We start from the raw sequence: 24,132 nt of genomic DNA on the forward strand, positions 1-24,132 counted from the left end.
TTTTTTTCTTTTTGTTGGGAAAACTTAAGATTTACTCTCTTAGCAACTTTCAAATAATCAATATGTTCAGTTCTGTTGCTCAGTCATGTCTGACTCTTTGTGACCCCGTGGACTGTAGCACGCCAGGCTTTCCTGTCCATCACCAACTCCCGGAGCCTAGTCAAACTCATGTCCATTGAGTTGGTGATGCCATCCAACCATCTCATCCTCTGTCATCCCCTTCTCCTCCCACTTTCAATCTTTCCCAGCATCAGGGTCTTTTCAAATGAGTCAGTTCTTCGCATCAGGTGGCCAAAGTATTGGAGTTTCAGCTTCAACATCAGTCCCACCAATGAATATTCAGGACTGATTTCCTTTAGGATAGACTGGTTGGATCTCCTTGCTGTCCAAGGGACTCTCAGGAATCTTCTCCAACACCACAGTTCAAAAGCATCAATTCTTCAGTGCTCAGCTTTCTTTATAGTCCAACCCTCACACCCATATATGACTACTGGAAAAACCATAGCTTTGACTAAATAGACCTTTGTTAGCAAAGTAATGTCTCTGCTTTTTAATATGCTGTCCAGGTTGGTCATAACTTTTCTTCCAAGGAGCAAGCATCTTTTAATTTCATGGCTGCAGTCACCATCTGCAGTGATTTTGGAGCCCCCCAAAGTACAGTCTGTCATTGTTTCCATTGTTTCCCCATCTATTTGCCATGAAGTGATGGGACCAGATGCCATGATCATAGTTTTCTGAATGTTGAGTTTGAAGCCAACTTTTTCACTCTCTTCTTTCACTTTTATCAAGAGACTCTTTAGTTCTTGCCTTTCTGCCATAAGGGTGGTGTCATCTGCATATCTGAGGTTATTGATATTTCTCCTGGCATTCTTGACTCCAGCTTGTGCTTCTTCCAGCCCAGTGTTTCTCATGATGTACTCTGCATATAAGTTAAATAAGCAGGGTAACAAAATACAGCCTTGACGTACTCCTTTCCTTTGGAACCAGTCTGTTGTAATAGAGTATAATTAATTACAGGAATTCCCTGATGGCTCAGATGTAAAGACTCCACCTGCCAATGCAGGAGACGTGGGTTCGTACCCTGGGTCAGGAACATCCCTTGGAGAAGGAAATGGCAACCCACTCCAGTATTCTTGCCTGGAAAATTCCGTGACAGAGGAGCTCAGCAGGCCACAGTCCACAGGATCGCAAAGAGTCAGGCACTACTTAGCAACTAAACAACAATATAATTACAATCACCATACTATACGGTACATCCCCAAGACTGACTTCTTTTATTTTTTAATTTTTAAAAAATTTGGTTTGGCTTTGCTGGGTCTTCATTGCTGTGCACAGTCTTTCTCTAGTTCCAATGTACAGGTTTCTTACTGTGGTGGCTTCTTTTGTTGCAGGGCACAGGCTTTAGTGTGCATGGACCTCAGTAGTTGCGGTTAAGGGCTCCAGAGCACTGGCTCAGTAGTTGTGGCACATAGGTTTAGTGGCTGTGTGGCCTATGAAATCTTCCAGGTCCAGGGATTGAACCTGTGTTTCCTGCATTGCAAGGCACATTATTAACCACTAGACCACCAGGGAATCCTGATTTCTTTTATAACTAGAAGTTATATAAAATAACACTCCTTATCACTCCCACCCTACCCCTTACCTTACCCCTAACCTTACCACCTATCTGTTCTCTATGAACATGAGCATAAGTGAGATCATACAGTATTTGTCTTTTCTGACATTTCATTTAGCATAATGCCCTCAAGTTATCATAGATAGCAAGAATTCATTATTTATGGCTGAATAGTATTCCATTGTATATATACACCACATTATTTTTATCCATTCATTCATCAATGAATACATATCTTGGCTACTATAAATAAAGCTGCTGTGAATATCTGGGTGCATACATCTTTAAAAAATGTTTGTTCTTTGGATAAATACCCAGAAGCAGAATTTCTAGATCCTACAGTAGTTCTACCTTTAATTTTTTAAAGTACAAATTTATTTATTTTAATTGGAGGTTAATTACTTTGCAATATTGTATTGGTTTTGCAATACATTGACATGAATCCACCACAGGTGTACATGTGTTCCCCATCCTGAACCCCCCTTCCACCTCTCTCCCCATCCTATCCCTCTGGGTCATCCCAGTGCACCAGCCCCAAGCATCCTGTATCATGCATCGAACCTGGACTGGTGTTTCATTTCACATATGATAATATACATGTTTCAATGCCATTCTCCCAAATCATCCCACCCTCGCCCTCTCCCACAGAGTCCAAAAGATTGTTCTATACATCTGTGTCTCTTTTGCTGTCTCGCAGAGTTATCGTTACCATCTTTATAAATTACCATCTTTATAAATTCCATATATATGCATTAGCATACTGTATTGGTGTTGTTCTTTCTGTTATGCCAACACTTATTTGTCTTTTTGACAAAGCCATTCTAAGGTGTGAGGTGATACCTCATTGTGGTTTTGATTTATATTTCCCTGATAATTAGTGATGATTAGCACCTATCAGCACCTATTTGCCTATCTGTGTGTCTATGAAAAAATGTCTATTCATGTCTTCTGCCCATTTTTGCTTGGATTTTTTGCTATTGGTTTGTGTTAATGTATTTTGGGGACTAACTTATCAGATACATGATTTGCAGATATTTTCTCTGATTCAGTGGGTTGCTTTTTCATTTTGTTAATGGTTTCCTTTGCTGTGCAGAAGCAGCTTTTTAGTTTGGTGTACACCCCCCTTGTTTATTTTTGGTTTTGGTGTCAAATCCAGTAAGTCCAAAATTGATGTCAAGGAGCTCACTGTCTCTAAGTGTTTGGTTTTGGGTCTTACATTCAGGTCTTTAACTCACTTTGAGTTAATTTTTGTATGTGGTGTAATATAGTGATCCATTTTCATTCATTTGCTTGTGGTTGTCCAGTTTTCCTAGCAGTGTTTATTGAAGACACTGTCCTTTACCAATGAGGTCTTGTTAAAATTAAGCCAGTATAAAGCACAATGCATGCATGTGTCCTTGTGTGCTCCTTCACTTCAGTCATGTCCAACTCTTTGTGACCCCATGGACCACCCACAAGGTGGCTCTATCCATGCAATTCTCCAGGCCAGAGTACTGGAGTGGGTTGCCATGCTTTCCTCCAAGGGATCTTCCTGACTCAAGGATCGAGCCCTCCTCTCCTGGGTCTCCTGCATTGCAGGCTTGATTCTTTACCCACTCAGCCAGCTGGGAAGCCCCTTGAAGCATATTAAGCAAGTTAAAATGAATGTGTTCACAAAGACACCCAAGAAATTTCACTGGTCTCACCTTTGATTAATACTACAAAACTAACTCACCTTAAATACCAGTTCTTTCTCATCAGAAATGTACTTCAGGTTAACTAGTTACTTGATATGAGGGGAAGTGTCTCACTGTAGAGGTATTCCATATAGAAAATGAAGAAAAAATAGCATAGTATACCTTTAATGAAATTAGAGAACTAGGTAATATAATGATCATCAGTGGCTGCTGACATCACAAAAGCGCCAACCAGAGTTGTATACTCTCTGATGAAAGTACATACCACTCAATCTTGTCAAAAAGCTTAGCCTGAATCAGATCCATAGGGGATGAAGAACATGTTGATGACATCACAGGAATGCAATCAGTGAAATGTAGGATGTCAGAGGTTGCAGGACAAATACATTGCAAAGTGGAGAAAAAAGAAGCAGGGAAACCTATAGTTGAGAAGAGACTTATGGGACGTATCAACCAACACAAGGTGTGGGCTTTACTGGCTCCTGACTCGTTAACAGTTGGAAAAGTTACGGAACTTCCCTGGTGGTCCAGTGGTTAAGACTGCTTCCACTGCAGGGGGCACAGGTTCAATCCCTTGTCAGAAAATTAAGATCTTGCATGCCCTGTGGTGCAGCCAAAAAAAAAGTTATGAAACTATTGGGAAAATTTGAACATTCACAGTTTTGCTATTAAGGGATTAATTTTTTGATGTGATCATGATATTGTTAATTTTATAGAATAATCCTTTTGGAGGTACATACTGAAATGTTAAAGTTATGATTTCTGGAATTTGCTTCAAAATAATCCAGGGGAAGATAGAAAATATTAAAAGCTCTAAGTTCCTGAACTGAACATTAAAAATTTGAAAAATAGTGTAAGAATTTGAGTGAAACAGCCAGTGTGGGCTGAATGGGGAAGGCTTCATGAAAGAGGGTAGATCAGGGATACCTAAGAAATGGAAAGGCAAGACAGGAGATGGCTAAAGGCAAGGGGGACATGGATCAAGGGCTATGGCTTGAATTCAGCAGTTAGACTAGTTAAGGTAGACTGATTTCCCATTTAGGAAAAATTTATGGTTTTTAACCCCTTTTTGGTCACAGATTCCTTCAAGAAATCATTCTTCGAGAAATCAAGAGCAGCTGACCATTTCCCCAGAAAAAAATAGTATTTGCAATCTTGCATTCTATATCAGTGGTTTCTGGGTCCCTGAAGTCACTCATGTGGACTCTCCATTTCCCAGCCATTGCCCCTAATATCTACCTTTTGGGTCAGGGGCTACAAGAACCTGTTTAGGAGCTTATGGTTTAAGTGGAACATTTCCTGTTTCCTGAGATCTCCTGTGAGTTGAAACTTGTAATTATTAAAGGTTGGTTCAGTTTTGCAGTATTCTCTCTAGTGTGAAAATTGAGTTTCCTAACCTAATGCAGCAGAAATGGGATTGATGGTGGTACATTGTAATTAGGTTTAACCATATGAGATTGGTACTTGACTGGTTTTGACCTACTTAAATGGCTGTTTCAGTGTTTCTTTCTATAACTGCTACATTGTCTGCTTCACTGATTGATTGAATAATATAGGTTGCTTTGTAGCTCCTGTATCCAGGGCTTTCACTCATTGCATTGTTCTTCTGATACCAGAGGAAAGTGAAGACGACGTAGCCTTACAAAACAGCCTTAGGGCTGGAGTATGGAGTCGCAGTGGTATCTGAAGTACTGAAGGGTGTTTGAAGCAGTTTATTTTCAAATTTTGTTTTCACGCCCAGTCTTCTCATGTACCATCTGCAAGAACTTTTTTTCTTTACTGCTCCTTCTTGCTACAGAATCTCTAGTATAAATGCTATGCTTAAAATTAAGCCACCCTTACAGATTATTTATTAACGGTAACTTAATGATAAGAAATGTGGAACAAAGCACAGACGTTATATTGTTCTCCCTGGTAACTGAGGCACACTGATAAAGACAAAGTATTCCTACCGATAATGTGTACATGACTGAGCAGGAGGAATCACCAGGTGAATCCAAAGGGCTCTTCTGTAAAACAAATGGCCTATACCCTTCAAAACAAAATCAACATTGTGAAAAGACAAAAAGGCAAAGCACCTATTCATCAGTGCTAAATTTCCTGATTATCAGCTGTAGGGAGAATGTTTTGCTCTTAAGTGTGCTATGTAGGTTGCAATGTCATGATCTTCAGAAAACATGTAGAGAGCGAGCACTGTTAAAAAGTACAAATGTGGCAAAATGCTAACTGAATCCATGTGAATGCTGTTTTTGTGTTCATGACAGCATTCTTCTAGATTTCCTAATAGGTTTAATTAAAAGTTAAGAAAAAACTTGGGTAAATTTTTTTCAAGTCAGCAACAGAATTGTACTTAATACTTAGAAAGTATAAGGGGGTTTCAGATTTATTCTGGTCACTCTTAACTCCCCCTTTGCTGGCCTAGGAGTACCTCAGGCCACACTTTTAGTTCTATAAACATTATTAATTTCTCCTTGAATTCCTTTTCTAAATAAGACTTTCTAATCTTTCACCAATTAAATTTTAGTTTCTGGGTGTGGTTTGTTACCCCTAGAACTCTTGACAGATGGAGTATAATTTATATGTAAACTTTAAAAGTAAGGCTTTTCTCTCAAACGTAGAAAGCAAACCACCCACAAGTTTTGGACAGTGGGACAGATTGTTTTGACAAGATTTGAGTGCTTAAGTGACAGGCATTGTTCTAATGTTGGGAAGTAACAGTGAACAAGTTTCTGGCTTCTTGAAACTTGCAAAAAAAGGGTGGGCCTTAGTTCATTCACGCTGCCAGAATAAAATAAGACTGTGTAGCTTATAAACAGAATTTATTTCTCAAAATTAAGGCTAGAAGTCAGAGATCAGGGTGCCAGCATGATCAGGTCAGGGCCCTCTGGGCATCTGGGACTTCTGGAACCTCTTTTATTAGGGTCCTATTCCCAATCAAGAGAATGATCTACCTCCCAGAGGCCCCAACCATGTAATACCACTACCTTAGCAGTTAGTATTTAAAAGCAGGGATTTGGAGGACCAAAAAAACTCACATAGCAATGGAGTAAAGACAAATTAGGTGGTGGTAATTGCTGTGGGTAAGGACAGGAAATGACAGGGACTTGAAGGCTGCTATTTATGACAATTTCAAAGCCTTACTTTAAGAAGTGAGGGGAGGAGTCAATTGGAAATATAGGAGAAGACATTCTGAGCAAGGTCAAAGTATAGGAGAAGGGGTCCGACCACATGTGTTGTTCTGTTGTATAGCAGGGGTGCATTTTAAGTGGGGAAGACTACTTGGAATAATCCCAGTTTTCCTTTCAGGACCTTTAATGCATGTGTTGCCACAAGATGAAGACTGTATCTGAATTTAAATTTTTTTGCCTTTCAAGGCTGCTTGTGCTGTTAGCTTTACTAGTGGGTAACTGAACCACCATCATATATACGGCAGTTTGAGTTCATAAAGAAATACTGCACGTCCCCCAAGTTTCCCATTAAGTGTTCATGTGGCTGAAAACTTGAGCCTATTCTCATAGCAACCTCAAGAAGCTTGTAAAAGGGTGTTAAAGTCTCCTTAATTTTTTAAAAATAAATTAATTCCTAAAACTTGAGTTACAGATGTAGTCACCTTCCTGGATCTTAAGTTGGTAGAATGTGATATTTAGAACTACATTTTAAAAAGTAGGACATGACAACTTGCTGAGGGTAAAAAAGCAGAACTATAGAAATTACCTGGTTTCTGATGTATAAGCCACTGAAATCTCACCTTAGGACTGAATGTTTCATTATCGTGAGCCAAGTCTGAAGTTTTTATTTAGAGCAGAAAGCAGCCTGAAAAGTATGAGGCCTATTTTCATGTTAAAGATCTAACAGTCAACACTCCAAACCTCAGACGGGCTAGAGAGAAACTCCTGAATCAGACTCGTCTTTGCTCATAATGATTATCAGCCTTCTCAAGTTTTCAGTTTGTTAGAAATTGAAACTGGCTAGTGTTAGGAAATCCCATACAGGTCAGGGAACTAGGAAATGCAATTCATGTCATATATTTCTGAAGCTAAATTTCAGGTCCTCAGACAAAAAGATCAAGATGGTTTTCCTATTTATTTTTTTTTTAAAAGTCCAGAATGGATCAAAAAGAATAGTCATCAAGGACACAGGTGCCAGACATAAGGCCAAAGGGTAGCTAGGAAAGTATGCCTTCAGAAAATTTGGGCGACTTGTGTTTTAAAAGCTGGATCTAACAAATAATTAGCTCAGTTTTCTGTTGATCTAGCTTTCCCTGCCCTTCCTCCCAACATGGCACAGCTGGCTTGCTTTGCAAGGCCTCAGTTGATGAATTCCACATACACACAGGCTGGTACAGCAGTACTCAGATCACTAGAAGGATCTCATCACCTTATGGTTTCATTCCAGACCCAACCGTCTTCACTGTGTGAGATTTCACCCCTTGAAAATATGGCTACTTCAACACAAAAACAATGTTACATCTTTAGAATGATCAATAAATCATCTTTCCAGCTTTACATGCACCTGAAATGAAAAAGAATGACAAGCTAGGGACAGAATACTGTGAATTTTGTACTGCTGGACTTGTCACTCATGAAATGATCATTAGCTAATGGTCACTAAATTTACATATTCAGGAAATTATATATAGAATACTGCAAAAACACAGTAGAAGACTGAAGTTTGCCCGTTTCAGCTCAGGAAATCCCTTCACTCCCAAGCATGTTGTCCTTTCAACTCCAAAGTTTACTGCTGTTACTGTTTCTCCTCCTTTTGATTGTCCTTTTGCTCCCCAGTGCCAGAGCTTCCAGAACCTTCTCGCTCTGATGCCATCTGTAAGAAAGCATTTGAGAGTCACTCGTTTAATGTTAAGGGTGACAGTTTGTTCTCTGATGAACTAAAACTGAAGGAGCTATATCCTACATGTTCCACTCTCCCAGTTTTAGTGATTTCTTCCCTTTGGGTTCACTACCTCTCCCTCCCAAAGTATTCAAGAAGACCAGGAAGTTTACTTCCAAGTCCAATACTCTTCAGTTCCATAACTGGCTGTGTAGCAATCATCAGTGAAAGTGATCAAGAGCAGTTACACTGAGTTAGGAGCAAAATACCTTTTTGTATGCCATTTCGAAAAGCTTCAACGATGCTTGCTGAAGGGAAGATGCCGCCTGCCTTATGTTTTCGCCCGTTTCACTGTCTTTCCGAGCAAGGAGCTCCCTCATTTTGGAGATCTCTTCTTTTAGCTTGTTGCACTTAAAACCAAAACAAAGCCAGACCCTCACTTTTTCTGGTTTTCTTAGCCCAGAACATATAGCAAAATATTTAGAGAAACACTTTTTTTTTTTAAGAGAGAGACACTTTCAAAAAGAAATTGCTGTCAAGATCCAGAGAAAAATGACTGTCACTGACATTAGTGACAATACACCCCAAACTTATTGAGCTGTTTTAGAAGAGGACTTACTTCATCAGCAGGCAGTTGGTCCTTGAATTCTTCCATCTTGGTCTCTGTGTCATGGATGATTCCTTCAGCCATATTAACTGCTTCAACTCGTTCCTAAGAGAAATTTTAAAACGCAGTATGAACGAAGACTTACCAATCAATCTGCTAATGGCTACACACAGTTAAAGAGTATAAACAGTTAAGAGGGAGAAATCACTGTGGTCTGACATGTCCTTAAGAGATTTTAGCTGGATTCTATGACAAAAGTTTTATATGAGAATAAATAAGAAAGGCACTTCACGTAAGTTATGAGTGAAGTAATCACCTTCTTTCGCCGGTCTTCCTCAGCATACTTCTCTGCATTTTTAACCATATTTTCAATATCATCTTTGCTTAATCCACCAGAAGACTGAATCACAACTATAATGAAAAGAAGGAAATGCATTATTTCCCAGGAAAATGATATGCTTCATATGCTTTTTTCTCTACTGTATTAAGAAAAAGAATCCTCCTGTTCAGAGTAGCTAATATTGATATGAATTACAGAGAAGAGGAATAGCCTACTGGCCTATAATAAGCAGAGGGAAACCAATGGCCTAATATACAAAGATCAACTAACTGCCCTACCTACCAAAAACTTAAGCAATCCAGAGGCTCAGTGCTTGTTTGTTTTGGGAAATAAATACCATACCTGATAACGAGACACTGATAACTAAAGAGAATGAGGGCAAGAACTCACCATCCTCCCCTGAGGCTGAGGGGGAAGATATACACGAAAAGTCTAGAGTGTAGTTCCTAACAGAGAGGAACTTCAAAGTCTCTTACCTCACTCTTGTTATTTTAGTCACTAAGTCGAGTCTGACTTTTGTGATTCCATGGACTGTAGCCCACCAGGCTCTTCTGTCCATGGGATTTCCCAGGCAAGCACACTGGACTGGGTTGCCATTTCCTTCTCCAGGGGATCTTCCTGACCCAGGGATCAAACCCACATCTCCTGCATTGCAGACGGATTCTTTACCACTGAGCCACTAGGGAAGCCCTTACCTCACTCTTACAATCTAATAAATAAGAGAACTTACTCTGCTGCTCGCGTCCTGTACCCTTATCTTTGGCAGAAACATGTACAATCCCATTGGCATCAATGTCAAATGTAACTTCAATCTGAGGGACTCCACGAGGGGCTGGGGGAATTCCAATCTAGAATAAATGAATACCAGAGTAAGCTCCTCTCACCAACAGGCCCAGTGCTCTGTCTCCAAAACCTATATAATCTTCTGGGGAATAAGTTACCTGTTTTCTGGGAGAAACAAGTGAAAATTACACTTTAAATGTACAAAAACAGGAGTTTGTAGGTTAGGGTAGTATTTTCATTGCTGCCTGAAATAAACAAGACTCATACCAGTGAAGGCTGGCTGCAGCAAGTAACTGTAATGGCTTTATGTACCTAAGAATACACAGTGAGAGCAAAGTTCTCTGTTGCTCATGTCAGTAAGAAACAATAAGCAATGCTGACTAGAAGCTAGTAGCAAGTGATTTCCCTAGCAGTTCACTGGTTAAGACTCTGCTTCCACTGCAGGGGACACAGGCTAAATCCCTGGTCAGAGAACTAAGATCCCACAGGCCGTGCAGTGTGGCCAAAAAACCAGCAACAGTATCAAATGTCTTTAAAAGTAGTAATGAGAAATTTCTTCTAATCACTGTTTATGAACATTTCCCTGAAGCTTATAAACTTCTTGACTTAGTTCCCAGGCACAAGAAGCAAGGCAAGGCTTTCAAGTAAAAACTGAAGCTCTGGTTATCTGGCTGCAGCATTCACTTGAATACTACGCAAAAATAACAAAAACTGTGTCAGCAGTTGATAATATAGGAGTCAGAATAGTGTAACTTTATCATAAAAAGAATGATCATGAGCATGAAATTCAGGATTCCTAATACCTACCAAAGTAAACTGTCCAAGAAGTTTGTTGTCTCCAGCCATCTCTCTCTCACCCTGACACACTTTAATCTCCACTTGAGTCTGTCCATCAGCAGCTGTAGAAAACACCTAGGGAAAAGAAGGAAACTTGCTGGGTTGGCAGCCTGATTACAAACTGCTAACCAAAGGAAGAAATCCATATCCCGGCACTGGAAGAATCCTAATGTACACTATGTTCAGAACAAAGGCCCATGTCTTTACAGAGAACAGGAGTAGGATTAGCACAGCAGAAGGGCATACAATAGCTATTGTTTCAGCTAAGCAAACGCATTGTACAAAGATGCAGCACTAGCACATAAGGCCTCGAGAGAAGGAGCTATAAAAAGTGAGATGTTGAAACATGCTCATCCAGAGAAATGGGTCAGAGAAAGGACATTTATGTTCACAGTCACAGGAAATCATCACTTCTCTTCAGAATGATGTTGTGGCAATATATCACTACAAGCATAGCAACAGTCATAGTTCTTTCATAAAGACATCAAAACTCAGAAAGTTAGAAAGTAATTCTAAATCTAAGACCCACTGTCCAAATAACCCTTGGCTTGGTATCTCAGAACTATCATTTACTGGGAAGAGAAGCGCACTCCCCTAAACATTTTCTTTACTGCCTCTGAGAATAAAGTAGGAATTTTCAAATAATGAGGCTCCTTCTGGCACATTATTGTCCTGTGAAGGAAGACACTTCATGACTTCCCTAAAATCACCACCACTCCTTACAGGTAAAGAGAACTTCTCCAGGAATATAAGAGAATAAATGACAAGATTCTTACCACCCACCCACATTCAACTAGTGTGAACTGCAAAACAAAAAAGTGTTCTAGAAAGAGCTCACAGAAGTGGCTCTAATCACATCCCCCACAGAATCCAGCATATGTGAGAAAGTAAGGAGGGGGTGGCTTGTACCTGGCTCTTCTTGGTTGGAATAGTGGTGTTCCTGTTAATAAGCTTGGTGAAGACACCTCCCAGGGTCTCAATACCCAGAGACAGGGGAGTGACGTCCAGCAGCAGCACATCTGTTACATCACCAGCCAGCACACCTCCCTGAATGGCAGCCCCTATGGCCACAGCCTCGTCAGGGTTGACAGCTTTACTTGGGGCTCGGCCGAAGAGATCCTGCACAGTCTGCTGAACCTGAGTGCCAAGAAAAAAGAACCTTGTCACTGCTACTCAGGGCAGTTGCCTGAGAATGAGTGAAGCGCATGTATCCACAGACCCCACCAGATCCGGGAGAGGTTGCTTCAGATCTAAGAATGTTTACTCAAATCATCATTTTGCAGTTGAGTTCTTATTAGTTAAGTGTATTATCTGGTAACACATACTTTACTCAGAATATCTCACTTATAGCCTTTTAAAATCTGGAAACAATTTGCCTAAATTTTGTCATCTAATTTCCCAAGCAACACACTAGGAATAGAAGCTGGAAGGCAAGGGGACTTAAATCGATATTGTCCAAGTCCTCTTATATGTATCAACTAAAACTCAGCATAAAAGCAGCAGTAGTAATTCAGTAATTCAATACCGGTGCTGATGTGAGGTATGTTTTTTTACTAATGCTAGGAAAAAGTTCTATTTGAACATAACATCTGAGAATAAGGATATAACATCTGAGGTAACTTGTTAATAAAGATATCCGCCTGATTCAAAGCCTCTCTTTTTCACCCCCAGTTTATTGTTTGCATTATTAAGCATAAGTACTAAAAAGAAAAAATTATGAAAATCAAAGCCCAAGATCATTCTATTGAAGCTATGAAGAATTATACCTTCAACATGTTCTGTGCTCAGTCATTAGTTTTCCACACACCTCTCTTATCAGAATGATGGGTTGATACAATGCACCATTGCACAAATCTCTGTTGAAGATGGTATTAGAAACGCAAACACTATACTGCAAAACACATATCCAAAACTGCCTATAGAGGCCAGGTAGTTAACCTGTATGTTAAGGTGTCTTGGACCTCATACTGTTTCATTCTGAAAAATTCTATAAAACTGAAGTTCAGGGTCCTCCTTGCTAGTACTCCAAAGACATTCCCCCACTTCTAAATACTCTTTAAGACTAGAACTCTAGCGAGTACACAAATTCATACCCCTTTCAGGCCAAGGTGGTAGAAAGGTCACGTACACATGTCCCTACACAACATAAGCCATATGGTGTGCATATGCTGTGTCCTAAGAAATCGTATGTTGGCCCTCTCTGGTCTCCATGCCAATAATTCCATGGGTACTTACCTTGGGCATCCTAGTCATGCCACCAACCAGAATCACTTCTCCTATGTCACTCTTGCTGACTTCTGCATCTTGCATGGCTTTCTGGCATGGGGCAATGGTCCTTCTGATTAGATCAGTAACAATCCCTTCAAACTGAGCCCGGGTCAGCTTCATATTCAAATGCTTGGGTCCAGAAGCATCCATTGTAAGGTATGGCAAATTGATGTCAGTCTGCAAGGGAAGCAGGAAGACCAGTTGTGAAGTCTCTATTACTTCAATTAAAGACTACACACTAGAAAATATTTCAAAAATCACAGGGAGGATCAGACACACTTTAAACGAACAGCTACCAAAGACAGACTCTTAAAAGATTTAACCGCTTATCTTCTCAGAAGTAACACTACAAACCTACTAATGATAATGAAGGATGGAATAGAGAAGCAGGAAAAAAAAAACCCATTCAGAAGGTGAAGAATTGTCCTGCCATTAAAACATGCATTAAGAAATCACACTACTTTGTTTTTACCAAGTTTTAAAAAAAAATTCAGTGTACTTTAAGAAAAAAGTCACATGTATGCTCTGAACCAAATAATCTGCCACCAAACCAGGGCTTTACAAGTCTAAGACGGTTAAAAAAGCTACAACAAAAATGCCTAAAGGACTGACTACTGCTATGATAGTCACAGAGAGCAGCAAACACTGCTACAGTCACACCGTGTAACATATAGTATCAGTAAATGTAAAATCCTAATAAGGCATGGATTAAGAATATTTAGACTAACAAAACTCACTATTAAACATGCAGAAAGAGGTGTCTCAGGGTGAACTCCCAGAAGAGAGTTAAATTTATGCTGCACCTCCAACTTCACATCAAAGCAAGGCCAAAAAGCAATAAAGACTGAGGGGGGCAAATCCTTAACCACTTTTCTTCAGTAGAGTACCCTGGACAGTTAAAGGCTTAGTAAGAATTAACAAACCTTCTGTAAAAACAGTGATACTGGATACAGTTTTAAGAACTTCAATAACAATTTCCTCTTTGCACAATGTTAAACCGAATCAGAAAAAAAATCATCTAAGTTAATGCAATCCAACAGAACTTTCTGTGGCAATGGAAATGCTACCTGTGCTTCTCAATCCAGCAGCCACTAGTCACACATGGCTGAAAAGCTGACATTCACCTAGTGCAACTGAGAAATGGAATTCTTAAAAATTCTATTTTGGGACTTCCTGGCCCAAGTCCTTTCCTCTCTCACCACCTGGTGTAGTTTTAACAGCCCCCTACATTTTTTCACACCCACTCAGGCTGCCACAGCTTCCCCGCATTTTCCACTCCACCTCAGGGTGCTTTTCCCAAACCTGACCATGTCACTGCCCCATCTCAAAATTTTTCAGTGATTTGTAGTCATTATCTGAGGAAAGACACCAAATCCTCCAATCTGTAAAGCCTCTAGACTTATCTTCTATGCTCCTCCTGCCCCTCTAGTCTGTACTTCAGCCACATTGACCCTTTCTAAGGTCTTACCCCACCACCTCATACTTATCTGGCACTTTATGTTTTCCTGATCAACTCACCTTGCAGGAGCTCTAATTATGTCAAATATCTGTCAAGTTCCTCTATTATTAGTCTAAGTTTGCCTTTTTTGGAAAATATAATTAACATATACTTTTACAGTACCACTTGCTACTTATTACACATTGTCCTAAGCATGTTATACCTATTAATTTACAAATCCTCACAACTCTAAGGGGAAATGGAGTGCTAATTATCCTCATTTTATTGACAAGAAAACAAACATTAGTAATTCATCCAAAGTCATATAGCAAATAATGAAATAGAAACTTAATCTCCACCAGTCTATCTACAGAGTAACTGTTAACCTCTACATTACTTCTGACATTTATTGATATAATGTTTAATTAATGTCAACCTTTCCCTGGTGGCTCAGATGGTAAAGTGTTTGCCCACGGAGGCAAACTTGCACAGGTACATATTCCCCAGCTACGTTTCATTAACTCACTGTCTAGACTGGTGATCCAAATAAGACAATTAGAGACTTACATAAAAAGGTGTCTGAAATAAAAACAGAAGTAGCTCTGAGAGTCTCCTGGTATTTCCAGGTTAGTAATTCTAATTTTGCACACTGTTCAGTCTAGATTTTTCCCAGGTGGTACAGGTGGTAAAGAATCCACCTGCCAATGCAGGAGACATAAGAGACTTGGGTTTGATTCCTGGGTTAGGAAGATCCCCTGGAGGAGGAAATGGTGACCCACTCCAATATTCTTGCATGGACAATCTTGTGGACATAGAAGCCTGGCGGGCTATGGCCCATAGGGTCACAAAAAGTCCGAGAAGTTGGATAAGACTGAAGTGACTTAGCATAATGGTGCAGTCTAGATTTTAAAAATACTATCTTTAACACAAATAAGTATATTCAATGTCATTCAGCTCTCAATTAAACCATTATTTGGCTCCTGTAACATAACCTGATTTGGTGCGTAACAAATTTCAGCTTACCCATTAAAAACACAATGATTCTGTTAATGGAAAAGTTTTTCTACCACCAACCAGAAAATGGTTAAAAAAAAAAATCTCACCAATATTATGCCAATTAAATATGCTATTCAAGTAAACTCCAGCTGAAAAGATCCATCAAGGGTGCTGGAATTTGTCCATGTCTCACCTGCACAGATGAAGAGAGTTCACACTTGGCCTTCTCAGCAGCTTCCCGAACTCTCTGAAGCGCCATGTTGTCTTTGGTCAAATCAACCCCCGTCTAACAAAGACATAATATAACTAGTGTAAATGAGAAAATGAATACTACTTACATTGCAGTGGTAAGGTGTAGACAAGACAAAATAAAGCCATACCTTTATAAACAAGCAAAAATTAATTATTGCCTTTAAAAACCTACAGGAAAAAGACCTAATCTGAAAAAGATATATTATGTCTGGAGTTAAAGGGATGAACTGTTCTCACTTCTTTCCAGCTGTAGGATTCTAGTTCAAAAAAGGAATTCTCAAAATTCTTTTTCCAATACAGTTATTCTCCCACTTTTCCAAAACTTGCTTTAAACCACACCTCACTTTTATAAAAGATCTATATTAACACCTGTTTTTGCCAACCAAATGAAATCTGAAAAGGATTTTCACATTTACAAAAAAGGCAAAAATGACAACTAATATTCGGCATTTGCTTTGCAGCAAGCCATTATAGAGGCAGTGTGCACCCCAAGCTCCTTGCCCAGCAACTGCACTTATCTGAGCATCAAGCCACCATAGCTTTGAACTATCTGGGAGCATATGAACATTTTGTTTCGTGCATCCGTTAGTAAAATGTGCCCTAAGGTAATTGCCTCTTTGCTTCACAACATTTCAGCTTATCATAGGTCTCAAAGGAAGACATTTTCAGATAGTGGAGGGAACCTACATAGTTGTCCAGCAGTATCTGTGAAGATTGGTTCTAGCACTTCTCTTCAAAAATGTGGATACCCCAATCCAAAGACATTCAGGTTTCCTATATAAAATGCCACAGTACTATTATACACCACGTACTATACCCTGTTCATTGTTGTCTGTTCACAATTTGAAGTTATAATAACCAGGACAGTTCAGAGCACCCATGAAACTGAAATGCAATTTCAGTGGACTATGCAACAGTCTATTAATGGGAGGAAAAATCATAAAGCAAACCGCAGTCCAAAGAAATTCTCAATATTTCAATGTCTACATATTAACCACACTGGTAACTAACCTCTCTCTTGAACTCCTTCACAATGTGACGCAGCAAGGCCTGGTCAAAGTCTTCACCACCTAAGAAAGTGTCTCCATTGGTGGATTTCACCTCAAATACTCCTTTCTGAATTTCCAGTATGGAAATATCAAAAGTTCCACCACCTAAATCATATACAGCAATGCTAGAAAGAAAAAAGAAGGCCTTCAAGAACAAAATTCATCACAGGTAGAGTTCAGTCACCAAACTAACATAAATCTGGTTATTTACCCCCACCCAGGTATAATTATGAAAGTTGATGACTGTCTAAGCATCATATGTCTTAACATATGGTCCTTACAGCAACATGTAAAACACATAAGAGTTAAAATGAAATGCTAAACTTCTGGATGAATACTTGCCAACAGGCATACCAAGGGAGTAAAATAACCATGAAAGTGAAAGTGAAGTCGCTCGGTCGTGTATGACTCTTTGCAACCCCATGGACTGTAGCCTACCAGGCTCCTCCCTCCATGGGATTCTCCAGACAAGAGTACTGGAGTGGGTTGCCAAATAACCATAGCCAGTACTTTTAAAAAGAAAAGAAAGAAAAGAGAAAAAGTAATCAAAGGAATAGTCCTGAAATGAATGAAAAACACAGACCATAGAAACCTGGGGAAAAGGTCAAGGCAGTACATTTTTAGTCTAAGGCGCAACACTGAATCAAGATGACGATTGAGGATAGATTTCAAGATTCCACGAACTTAGTCTCACACATCTAAGTACAAACTTACATTTTGTCTTCTGATTTGTCCAGACCGTAAGCCAGAGCAGCGGCTGTGGGTTCATTAATTACCCGAAGCACATTTAGTCCAGATATCTGGCCAGCATCCTTAGTGGCCTATAGAAAAAGAAAAAAAGCATTTTTCACCCTTGTGTCCCAAGTACCATTTATTTCGTGACTAAAAATGCTAATTGAACTCACCTGTCTCTGAGAGTCATTGAAATAAGCTGGGACTGTGATCACAGCATTTTTTGCTGTATGCCCCAAGTAATTTTCTGGAAGAGAAATCAGTGAAAATCAACCATGAGAATCCTATCAGATAAAATAAGCTACAATTAATAATGTAGCCTGACAACCCATGTCATCCTCTTCACAAACAGTACCCATTAGTTTTTTAGCATATGACCTAACATGTAGCGATCTTATTGAAAAACACTCCGATTTAAAACACAAGATCTCACCTTTAACACATTAGTGAAGGCTCACCAACTACAATGACCTAGACTTAAAAGAGCCACTGTTTCTCTAACAGGAAGTTATAAGTTTTACCTAACAGACAGAAAAACTTAACATGTAGTCTTTTGGTTTCCCTTCTGGGAAAAAGAAACATGCAAACCACCATTAGGAAAGAGAAATTCAATTTGTATAGAAAGAGTAATGAAGTTTTGCCTTTTCTAGGTATTCTGTGCAAAAGCCACTGCAAACTTATTCAAAGGTCAATGAGATACGGAAGCCAGTGATCTCAGAGTAATCATGCAGTTTTCTGAATTTTCCCAGATATGAACTAAGCTTTCTCACCTGCAGTCTCTTTCATCTTCATCAACACAAATGCTCCAATCTGACTTGGGGAATAGAGTTTTCCATGGGCTTCAACCCAGGCATCGCCATTAGAGGCACGGACAATTTTAAAAGGAACATTTTTACTGAAAGACACAAATATTTGAGAAAACATGCCAGCACAATCTACCATGAAGTTACCATACACCATTAAAGCCCATCTTCCACCCCAGAAGATCCATGCCAACAAATGAGAACTTCAGGAATTCACTTAATGAAATCCTTTAGAAAGTAATTATTAACATGTAAAAACATCCTGATGAAACCTGAACATTCTTCTCACCAAAAATTTATGCAGCTGCTTTGGATAACACAGAGATACCATACGACCCGGAAACTTCATTACTAGATGTCTACCCAAGAGAAATGAAAACGTACCTCCACACACAAACCTACAAATGTTTATGGTAGCATTACTCATTAACAGCCAAAAAGTGGGAACAACCGAAATGTTATCAACAAATAAAACATTAAATTATGTGTGGATGTGTGCAATGCAGTATTATTTGGCCATAAAAACAAAATACTGATAACATGTGACAGCAAGGATAAACCTGGAAAACATATCGAACTATCTGATCAGCACAAGATGGAGCCTATGTCATTATCTGTCTCGTGTTTAACACCAATTTACATGGTCCAGATATGACTAGCCAAATCTTCATATATCATGTCACACATAGCAAAGTCCTAATCTATGAAGGCAGAATTGAATATTTTGAAGACACCCTCTGCGCAGGGGCAGGGCCTGTCCCCAGGGATCCTGCTAGGAAGACTGTTCTATACAGCCTTTGCAAATAGTCTTACTATTACTCACATGTCTTTCTGAACTTCTGGGTCATCATATCGCCGACCAATAAGACGCTTGGTAGCATAGAATGTGTTGTTTGGGTTGGTGACAGCCTGCCGCTTGGCCGGCATGCCAACAAGTCGCTCACCATCTGCTGTAAAGGCTACAACTGAAGGGGTGGTTCTGGCACCTTCAGCGTTCTCTAGCACCTAAAACTCCCAAAGTAGGAGAGACAGTAAGACTCCAGTCACCACCAGTGTCTTTGTATCAATTATTTGAGACACAAAGCAAACATTAAACAATAGTACTAGTGAGGATATTCTTCTGCCCTGTAAATACTGATATAGTAAGCAACTACTCTTTGAGATTGAAACAATTTTCAACTAAGAACATCCAAAAAAACAGGAATATATAAATCAGATCTTTCTTACTGTCATCATACCATTAAATGTACTTTTGTTTTGGTGATGGCTAAAAATTTCAGGCATTAAAAAAAATTTGCAGATTCCCCTGGTGGTCCCCTGGTTAAGAATCCACCTGCCAATGCAGAGGATACAAGCTGGATCCCTGGTCTGGGCAGATTCCACGTGGTGTGGGGCAACTAAGCCCGTGTGCCACAACTACTGATGGCTGAGCACCCTAGAGATCCTGGTCCACAATAAGAGAAGCCATTGCAACAAGACAGTAGCCCCCACTGGCGGCCAACTAGAAAAAGCCTGCAGGTAGCAACGAAGACCCACCGCAATAAAGAAAAAAATTTTTTAATCGCCAAAAAGGAATTAAAAGATCCAGGTGCTTCAAATACTACTGAGGAGAACCAAGTGGGAATAAAGATTTTAAGAACAGAATAGGTAGGATTCAGGAGGAAGAGCCTCTACCACAGCAGGAAATAAAGAACATTATTTACTTATGACCCAGCCTTTGCATTATTTGGAGCTCCACTTGCTTCTAGACTGTTTCTGCACCTTTAACTTTTGTTTAACTGACTTATAAAAAGGTAAAATTTTATTATTTCTGTACTAGGACACACCTAAATCCTGGGAAGTTAAATCCATTTGATTATTACCAGCATAAATTAAGCACAAAGATGCACCTCAAGAGAGTCTTAAGAATTTAAATGCAACCTTTAAAATGTCCCTTATCTAAGCCAAAGGACACAGAATTCTGAATTGTCTACTAGCTACCACTACATGGTCCAGAGCCTCCAATTATGCTCACCTTTGCTTGTTTACCTTCCATAACTGCTACACAGGAGTTGGTAGTACCCAAATCAATACCAACAACTGCTCCCTTGATTGCTTCTGATCTGTAAGACATTTAAAACAATGCTACGGTCAGTTAACAGTGGTCTCCAAAATGGTGGTAAAAAAGACATATTTTACAATATGAAGGTAAACCTTGAAGAAGGTTTGCTAGAAAACAATTATTTGCTAGTGTGGTGAAATAAACACTCTATTAATAAATATAACAGTGGTTTTTTTCCTGAACAAAATAATCATAAATTTAGAGACCATTAGTCTGGGACTTAATAGTTATCATCTTACTATTAAAGAAAATGAAATTATACTTACGCATAGTCCCGCCTTGAAACAATTCTAAAAGCCTCATGACTAAGGCCATTCCAGCCATCCTTAAAAAAAAAATTGCATCAGCCATCAGCTACACATGAAAACTTGGGCTTTTTTTAACTATTCTTCTGAAGAATATGTGAACGTTTGAGATTTTCATTCTGAGTGGCTACCATGCATAAAGTTCTTCGAAATTGTAAAATATTTTATATATAACAGGCATAACGGTACTGACACAGCAATCAAGTCCAATAAAGTATAAATTTTCCAAATAAGTCAAACAAACAAGTACATGTAAAACTGTCCTGAATTACATTAACAAAAGGTTTCTCAATTTCAGCATTATTGATTTTGAACAAAACTTTTGTTGGGAGCTGGGCTGTTCACTGCAGGATGTTCAGCAACAATTTGGACCTTTACAACTAGAACCTAGTAGTAGCATGGTTACCCAGACTGTAACAACCAAAGTCTTTTTCAAACACTGCCAAACATCCCCTGGAGAAGCAAAAATACATTACAAAATAACTACTCAATTTCACTGTCACAGCAGTGTCCACTTAAGATCCACACATGTGTGTGCTGCAAATATAGATTTAACTTAATCTGAGTCATTTCCCCTGATGTTGCCAAGCTAATGCTTTAAGGGGAATAGAATTAGCCACCTTCTTAAGTCAGTTTGGGGTGGGGGCGGAATGTGGAGTAGGGGGGGAAAAATGTCAGGACTGGCCTCTGATCAGGATCAAAGACCTCTGTTACATTCTCACCTCAGGCTATTGCAAGTTGTCCTTTACTCAACCTGAGCGCAAAGAAACAATTACAAAAGATGTGTTTCTACTCTTACACGATAATGAGCAATCACTCCATGCCCTTTTCCTGATTTGCTTATTTTTTTTCTGAAATAACGGAGATGAAGATTCTGGGAAAACCACTATTACATGTTCGCAAACGAGAAAATCAGAGCTTGACTTTTAATTTATTGCTCGGATGCTCTTTCTTCCTTCGTCATATCATAGTAACGGGGTCCTTGCACACTCCGGATTTTAGAAAACTCCTTCTTCTACCCGTAAGCGAAAATAAAAACTATAATAGCTATTCCTTCCCTATAGACTACGACCTCAAGGCCCAAACTGCGTAATCCGTATCAAAAAGCCTATCAGAACGACTACCAGCTACTTGGTGAAATATAACAGTGAAATTAAACTCTACGCTCCCAAGGAGTGTGACTCAGCAAAGAGAGAAAGGCAAAACCCTGAATTAATCCTTGAATCAGCAACACTGAATACTGTATTTTCCATCGCTCCTCTTTCCCGGAGGATTCTGACCCCGAAGGCCGCGCGCGGCCTGCCGCACTGAGTCCCAAGACCGTGAGCCCCTCAGGGAGGGCCCGGCAGTCCCTTACTTGGTGGCGGGCGGCTGTGGGGCCCCGGGAGGCTGCGGTGCCGACGAGACGGGATACTGCGGCTCGGCTGGCGCTTATCATGGCTGCTAGACGGTGGAAGTACGAGACAGCAAAGACACGCTCGGACGGTCGAGGGTAGCGCGGCGCAGAGGTGCTAGCGATTCTGGAAACCTCCTACCACGTGGGGTGAGGGGCGGGGGTTGACCGCTGAGGCCTGGAAGCCCGCTCATCGTCTGAGGCGCCGCCCGTGCTGCCTGATCAGAGAATACCTGGTATGCCGCGCCCAGAGGCAGGGCCTACGGCTAATACGCTTCGAAGCCTGATAGTTGGGAACAATATGTCCTTCTGCGCCTGCTGCAGAAGGTCAGGGCTCCATGAGAGACGGGAGGTCTAAGAGCGGTATAAGGCAGAACTGTGGACAACCCCGGTCCTTGGAAGCAGGAAGGACTCAAGGTCACACGGGATAAACTGCGAACAGATTACAGCCTCCTTGCGTCAGTTACGCGAGAGGAGGGGTCTGTTGCGCTTGCGCAACTGGCTGCCCGCCGAGGGCCTGGAGCGCATGTGCACAGGGAGTAGTGAAAAACGGGGTGGAGCCTGACTGCCGCTGTCATAGGGTGCTCCAGCTCACGTGAGTTTCGTCCTCCCCACCCCCGTTTCCCTGGGAGATCCTGGCTGCCGCAGGGTCCGCTCGAGTTGACTTTTCCTTCTGGAGGAGGGCGCCATTTTGTCCTGCGTTTTTGTTCAATGTAAACCTGGGGTTTAAAACCTTTGTTGCTCACCCTTGTCCTTTGTCTTTTGACTGCCTGTTGCTGTTGCAGTAACTTGAAGTACACCTGCATGTGGAGACGTTAGGCGAATTTTTTCAGTGTTTTAGGACAGGGACCTTGGGTTTTGAACTACTGAAGAAGACTTTAATTCATACAAAGCATTGGGTTACCTTAGGCTAATTATCGTGCAGACCATCTAGAGAAAAGCATATCTGAGCTCAAGATCCTACTACTGGGCCTCTCTGAGACTCAGAAACCAAGCGGGCCCCTGTGGGGCCCACCTGGGCAGGAAAGCCCTTCTTTCCCCCCTGTTGCTTGTTTATAGACTTCTTTTAGCTTCTTTGGAATTCAGTCGAATTCCAGATTTCAGCAGTTGCTTATTAGGGGACGGAAACAAAAGAGGCATAGTCAAGTAAAAATAGCACAGCACTGGGGCACGGTCTTGGTTCCTCCTCAGGGAGTGTGTGGTCAGCTGTGTCTTAGTGACTCCACAGACTGTAGCCCACCAGGCTCCTCTGGAATTTTACCAGGCAAGAATGCTGGAGTGGGTTACCATTTCCTTCTCTGGGGGATCTTCCTGACCCAGGAATTGAACCCCTGTTGCTTGCTTTGGCAAGCTTGGTCTTTACCACTAACATCACCTGAATATAGTAGTATTTATGAGTTCTATGGGAATTAGGCCCTGCCTAGATAGAGAATGGTAACTTAAACTTGAGGGCAAGATTCCTCACTACCAACCTACCAGAAGGAAGTCACATGCCTTGCAGCCCTCACCCCAAATTTTTCCTATAAAAACTTACTCTCTACACGCTCTCAGTTCAGGGATTTACTTAGAGCATGAGCCACCCTTTCTCCTTGCTTAACCCTGCAATAAAACCTTTCTCTGCTCCAAACTCCTGTTTTGGTTGGTTTGGCTTCACTGTGTGTCAGGCACACAAACTTGTATTCTGTAACAGGTCCTCAGGCCCATCTGGGAAACCTTGCTGCATGGGACAGCGGATGTTGGTTGTGTAATAAGATGCCAGTGACTTCTTACGTCTCAAAGTCCGATTTCAAGAGAGAAAGATGCTCCGCTATTACAATGTGAGGACTTGTGAAGGAAATTTTGAGGCAGTTTGGGAGGGAAAGAAGACAGCTGAAGAGTTTACCTTGGAAGAGAGAGGGGAAGTGGGAGTAAGAAAATAAAGCTCCAACACTGTATTGTTTATAGGTTACACAGGTCCTTTTAAGAAGTACCGTCACACTCTTATTTATTATTTATTATTATTACTTGTCTACCTAGTGCTTTCATTTCTCTTGTTTTGTTAATTCCCTCAAAAGTAGATTTTTCTGCAGTCATCAAAGCGACAGTCTAATGACCCCTATTTTTAGGATAT

The 24,132-nt window shown here is 40.4% G+C and overlaps 2 protein-coding genes, 1 long non-coding RNA gene and 1 other non-coding gene across 5 annotated transcripts in view; 1 reads left to right on the forward strand and 3 right to left on the reverse strand.

Moving 5' to 3' along the window:
- On the reverse strand, positions 1 to 5,325 carry LOC138441346 (uncharacterized). The gene is made up of 3 exons (XR_011257322.1): positions 5,244 to 5,325; positions 3,330 to 3,404; positions 1 to 1,530 (listed from the first exon to the last, which is right to left on the reverse strand). It is a non-coding gene; the product is annotated as an uncharacterized lncRNA (long non-coding RNA).
- Positions 5,326 to 6,093: 768 nt separating this feature from the next.
- HSPA9 (heat shock protein family A (Hsp70) member 9) lies at positions 6,094 to 22,496 on the reverse strand. Of its 2 annotated transcripts, XM_069592166.1 has the most exons (17): positions 21,987 to 22,496; positions 20,591 to 20,649; positions 20,238 to 20,325; positions 19,047 to 19,228; positions 18,191 to 18,315; positions 17,594 to 17,667; positions 17,403 to 17,509; positions 16,651 to 16,813; positions 15,581 to 15,673; positions 12,921 to 13,130; positions 11,595 to 11,822; positions 10,656 to 10,760; positions 9,796 to 9,913; positions 9,042 to 9,136; positions 8,738 to 8,830; positions 8,388 to 8,528; positions 6,094 to 8,112 (listed from the first exon to the last, which is right to left on the reverse strand). In XM_069592166.1, exons 1-17 carry the CDS (start codon positions 22,065 to 22,067, stop codon positions 8,035 to 8,037), a joined length of 2,040 nt encoding a protein of 679 aa, XP_069448267.1. In that variant the 5' UTR covers positions 22,068 to 22,496; the 3' UTR covers positions 6,094 to 8,034. The 2 variants fall into 2 exon arrangements, with proteins under 2 accessions (XP_069448267.1, XP_069448268.1); XM_069592167.1 differs by lacking the exon at positions 20,591 to 20,649 and having other exon boundaries at positions 21,987 to 22,221.
- LOC138441903 (small nucleolar RNA SNORD63) lies at positions 12,465 to 12,535 on the reverse strand. The gene has a single exon (XR_011257473.1). It is a non-coding gene; the product is annotated as a small nucleolar RNA SNORD63 (small nucleolar RNA).
- CTNNA1 (catenin alpha 1) overlaps positions 22,479 to 24,132 on the forward strand; it is a 332,863-nt gene continuing 331,209 nt past the window's right edge. Inside the window, exon 1 of the mRNA XM_069592164.1 lies at positions 22,479 to 22,617. The gene's annotated coding sequence lies outside the window, so the exon portion shown is untranslated. The remainder of the gene's footprint in view (positions 22,618 to 24,132) is intronic.

This window comes from Ovis canadensis, chromosome 5 (assembly GCF_042477335.2).
Source record: "Ovis canadensis isolate MfBH-ARS-UI-01 breed Bighorn chromosome 5, ARS-UI_OviCan_v2, whole genome shotgun sequence".
Lineage (NCBI taxonomy): Eukaryota > Metazoa > Chordata > Mammalia > Artiodactyla > Bovidae > Ovis > Ovis canadensis.